Raw genomic sequence first — 4,949 nt, forward strand, 5'->3', positions numbered from 1 at the left:
TCTTCTAATAAATACAATTCTTAAAGGGGTAAAGTAAGCTTCTCACTCAACACTCTGGAGCAGTTTTCCCAGCAGTTTCCCCATCCTAGTGTTGGACTACATAGCATTTGTAGAGTGGATATTTTCTATAGTAAGTACTTCAGTCTCTTTCAAGTTGTTTTAGCAAACTGAGCCATTGGCCCAGTTTAGCGTGTGTAAAACATGCATGTGTAGCATGAGTAAATAATTGTCTGTTATATATTCTAAATCATCTATTATGATTGATGATTCATTTTGCAATTTAAGTTAGGAGCTGAGGAGTGCCTGCACGAGAATGTTTCTCAAATCTTTTACATTTTTATTTATTTTGTTGCAACAACAGATCTAACAACATTCTAACCAAAAACATGTTTATCGATGTTACATAGTCATTACTTTATTATTTCACACATTGACAATCCACATACATTATTTTTGTGCAATGTATTTCTTCTCTGGGTACAATTCCTTAATAACCAAAGTGCCCACCAAGGACAAAAATGCAACGACAGTGAGGATTGTCCTCAGTGCTTTGAACCAGCTGGGGTAGGTAGGCAAAAGAGACAGGTCATAGTGGAGAGAGATGCCAAGCCCCATGATCACAATAATGCCAGAATGAGTAATATTTTGACTAAAAAGTAGGGCAATCCAAGCTAGTAGGGAGGGGACTACACTGTTGGCTAGGTTTAGCCAGTCAGGCTTTGCTGGGCTGCCCTCGGGCAAGGCAAAGCCCCAACGGGCTCCTCCAAGAAAAGACAGAATTGAGGCTCCATATGCAACCTGAGCAAATGCTACCTCTGGAAGGTACAACTCTGTCATGGCCATAAATAATGGAGCTGACACAAAGGGTATGAGACCAGAAAATCCCAGATAAAGTGCAGGTTTCGGGCTTTTCTTTAGGTCCCTCATATCATAACGAACCAAGTCTAGTTCACGCGGAGGTGGCTCTTCTGGCTGCCTTTTCTTTAGCCTCATTGTAGAACAATGGAATGACTGGACTCTGAGAAGAGAACCCGTGGCACATCTGGAAGGCAGCTGCCCATACTGATTTGCTGCGAGGAATATGGGAGAGTGCGTCTGGTGCCCTGAGCAGTAAAAAGTTCTGGACATGCACTGAAGACTGCTCCATCTCAGGCACTGTTGAAAAATAATAAACAAATAATTTGTTAACCCAAGTCTTTCTGTACATATAGTATATAATTTAATTGAAACTTTTGCATCAAACTTATTTCATAATACATGTCTTAATTTCAGCCAATACATTACAATTTCGATAACAATTTTAACAGTACTGAGCCAACATCTGTGGTGTATGCCATCACAAATGAAGTGAACTGATAGCAGCGCCATTTTTTTATTTTTATAGCTTGATGAGTCTTTAGGAGACAGATACACATGATTCCCACTCCATTGCAAGAATGTTTGTTAATTGTAAAAACAAAGATGTAAAGCTTTAATTTAGGTGGACACACACAGCACAACTAATATTTGGATAAATATCCCACAGCAAGCTGCACCATGACCACCATGACATTTTGATAGCAATGAGCAAGTTTTAATCAGAATTCTAAAAAAAACTTTTCAGAAAAGTCTTCTGATAATTCTTTATTACTTTTTCATCCACTTTGTTTTTTTGTTTGTTTGTTTTTTTGTGGCAGCTTAGCAAATCTAGAAATCCAACCAACATCCCTGTAAATAATAACCCATTGAGCAACCACTGCAATCATGTTATTATTTTGGTATCGACCAATAATTATATTGTGTCCAACTGCACAATTAAATACAGAAGTTAGTAATTCTCCTGTTTAATTGGATAAAGTGCAGTACATTTAGAATTAAAAATCACTGGAAGTCCAGAAGTTATTGGTGAGAATGTGTAATTGTACAGAACATAATAAAAATACTTTTACAACATGCATTGTGGTGCAGTCTCTATTCTGAGTGAATACATTTACTAGAAAATGTCCCGGGACCTACCAGACCCTGTTATCTAAATTAATATAATGTGAACAGGTAGCAGGAGCACACTGATACCATTTATTGTAATATTTTGAGGTGTCCCCACTCAGGAACATTATTAATTAAAAAAAAGTCTTAAAGACTGCTGTTTTAAATAACTGAAGTACTGAAATGGGATCTTTAAAAACTGCCACTAAAAATGCATTTTCTCTTCATGTAGAAATATTACGATACATAATATTGTACATTGTGAACTGTGTGTACATTGTGAATACTAACAAATACACCCCAAGGAGTTCAGGTACACATGAATGTGTTAATTACTTGAGGAAAGTGTGTTAGATTATAACCTATTAGCTCAGTAGGGGATTTTGAGTTAGCTGAGGTTGATTCAGTTGTGTTCGTGTATGTATCTACATTGCCTCCTGCTCTTAAGCTGGAGGAGCACTTGAGTACAGGAAACGGTGCATAGTGGAACAGAGACTCAGTAATAAAATTTTAATAAGTAAAACCTTTAGCTACTACTTACCCACGACCTGGAAACCAAGTGTTTTCCAAATAGGGCCAATGACATTTTGCCTGAAATGTAGATATGAGAAGATAAGCTACATATTAACAAGTTTAGCCACGGATAATTAAGTTAAATTAAATTAAGTGTGTCCGTGTTAGGTACTTAGCGCGTTAGCTAGCTAGCTACCTTTGCTGTTACAAATAACCAATAATCAGTTAGCTTAGCTACCTAGCTAGTTAGCTAATTTACTAACTGATCTATAGTAAAGGTAACTAGCTAGATAGCGTCTTAGTTAGGACAGTCAGCTCTCCCCTCACTCACCGGAGCTTACCCTCCCGTCTTAAATTATATAAAATTTGTGTCCTTTGATGTTCACATTATAAATCTCTAACACGCTCTGAGGTCAACACGACTGTGTGAAGACGGCGGCAACACATTTACAATCCTCTAACCCCGCAAACCGCTCTATATAATAAGAGTCCTGTTGCCCAGAGTCAGTGTCAATACTGTCAGTGAGCAACGTTAGCCATTAGCAGCAATTCTTTAGCTGTTATATACTGCATGCAAAAGTTCAAGCGTATTTTTTTTTTCATATTTCATATTTTTATGCAGTTGGATCAAGAAAAGACCTACAAAATCTAAAATGATCCTAGTGATGAGTTGGCCTTTAAAAAGTCCCTCCTAATCTGTGGGGAGAAAATAAGATTTAAGTGATTAAAAATAGGATGTTTTCCTCTGACGAACTGGTAATTTTCTTTTCTTTTTTTTACATAATTTTCTTTTTGTTTTTATCTCATTTCCGCCTTAATTTACACGGCCAATTACCCAACCCACTCATTATGACTCCTCCTATCACTAGTGATCTCCCAAAACCAGCAGCACATGCCTCGTCCGATACATGTGAAGTCAGCCTCTTTTTGAACTGCTGCTGATGCAGCATTGCCGAGTAGCATCACACCGTGCTAGAAGGAAAGCGCAGCAACTCGGTTCCGATACATCAGCTTACAGACACCTTGTGCTGAGTGATATCGCCCTTTGGAGTGATGTGGACATCACCATTTGGAGTGATGTGGGGAGAGAGCGCCATCTACCCAGAGAGCAAGGCCAAATGACCAGTAGCCGACAGCAAGCTAAATGAACAGGATTTAAACTGGCGATCTCCTGATCATAGTGGCAGCACTTAGGCCGCTGGACCACCCGGAGCCCCCACATTCTGGTAATTTTCATTGTATATTATATTCCCGAAAGTATCTGCTCACCTGCTTGTATTTAGTGATGTAAGGCTTGGATGGAGCTGCTTGGATGGAGCTGTTTGGCCATGGAAACCCATTCCTCAATGCTCTACTGTCCTTGAGCTAATCTGAAGGATTGAAGATGAAGTTTGGAGGAATTTGGCGACCTCTGAGCACCATGTTCCTCAGCATCCACCGACCCCGCTCTGTCATCTTACATGGCCTGCCACTTTGTTGCTTCCACTTTATTATAATAGCACTGACAGTTGGCTATGGAATATTTAGTAGTGAAGAAGTTTTACAGCTGAACTTGTTGCACAGGTAGAAATTTACTGAGCTCATGAGTGTGACATATTTTTTCACTGTCTGTAAGCGCTTTCTGCATGTCTAGGTGTTATATACGTGTGGCCATAAAAGTGTTTAGATCTATAGCTATATAATAAATATTTTAAATTATTTTTAAACATAATAATTTCACTTACAATAAGTAAACCTGCCCTACTTAGATTAGTTCTATTATTCACAAAACAATACATACTCTAAAGTGTGGAAGGTGAGACATTTCAAATACTTAAAAAACAAAAAATTAACAAAGACCAGAAAGTCTGTACTGTTATTTGCAGATTTGTGTATTCTATACAGCATTTTAGTACTTAAGTACATTAGTGAAGTAGTTCTACTTTGCATACCCTATGCCGTAGCCTATACAGTAAGCTGAAGTTCACTTCCTCAGAAATGTAACTGCGGTGCTGGCACTATGATTGAGAGATTGCTGGTGTGAATCCCAGTCAGACAACTTGGAAATTAGCTGCCCTGAAAGAGCACAATTGGCCTTGCTCTCTCTAGGTGTGTAGATAGCGCACTTTCCCCTCATCACACCTTGTGTGATGTCCATCAACACAAGGCATCTGTGAGCTGATGTATCGGAACTGAGTTGCTGCGCTTTCCTCCGAGCTCTTTAAATATATCTGCAATGCTGCATCAGCAGCAGTTTCAAAAGAGGTGGTGGATGACTTCACATGTGTTGGTGGAGGCATGTGCTTATCTTTACCCTCCTTGTGGCATCACATGTGATAGCTTGTGGCAAACAGCTGAGTAGCAGCTAAATGGGTGGGACAATTGGCCTAGCTAAATTGAAAGAAAAATAGAAGAACATTAGAAATAAATATATTAAACAAAAAGATTGGTCTGCCGAGCCTTGAAGTATAAACCAGCCTTAACAATAATGC

General features: G+C 38.8%; 1 protein-coding gene across 1 annotated transcript; it reads right to left on the reverse strand.

The window, feature by feature from the left end:
* Window positions 1-314: 314 nt before the first annotated feature.
* On the reverse strand, window positions 315-2,956 carry tmem69 (transmembrane protein 69). The gene is made up of 3 exons (XM_007248164.4): window positions 2,810-2,956; window positions 2,507-2,556; window positions 315-1,155 (listed from the first exon to the last, which is right to left on the reverse strand). Exons 2-3 carry the CDS (start codon window positions 2,549-2,551, stop codon window positions 448-450), a joined length of 753 nt encoding a protein of 250 aa, XP_007248226.1. The 5' UTR covers window positions 2,552-2,556; window positions 2,810-2,956; the 3' UTR covers window positions 315-447.
* Between the last annotated feature and the right edge of the window lie 1,993 nt (window positions 2,957-4,949).

The sequence above is a fragment of the Astyanax mexicanus genome, chromosome 5, assembly GCF_023375975.1.
Source record: "Astyanax mexicanus isolate ESR-SI-001 chromosome 5, AstMex3_surface, whole genome shotgun sequence".
NCBI classification, from domain to species: Eukaryota; Metazoa; Chordata; class Actinopteri; order Characiformes; family Acestrorhamphidae; genus Astyanax; species Astyanax mexicanus.

Excerpts from the sequence above, each read along its gene's own strand:
- tmem69 (XM_007248164.4), bottom strand. The coding sequence starts at position 2,551 with ATGTCATTGGCCCTATTTGGAAAACACTTGGTTTCCAGGTCGTGG. Across the intron at positions 1,156-2,506 it reads ACTTGGTTTCCAGGTCGTGG|TGCCTGAGATGGAGCAGTCT; the intron begins GTAAGTAGTAGC and ends ATTTTTCAACAG.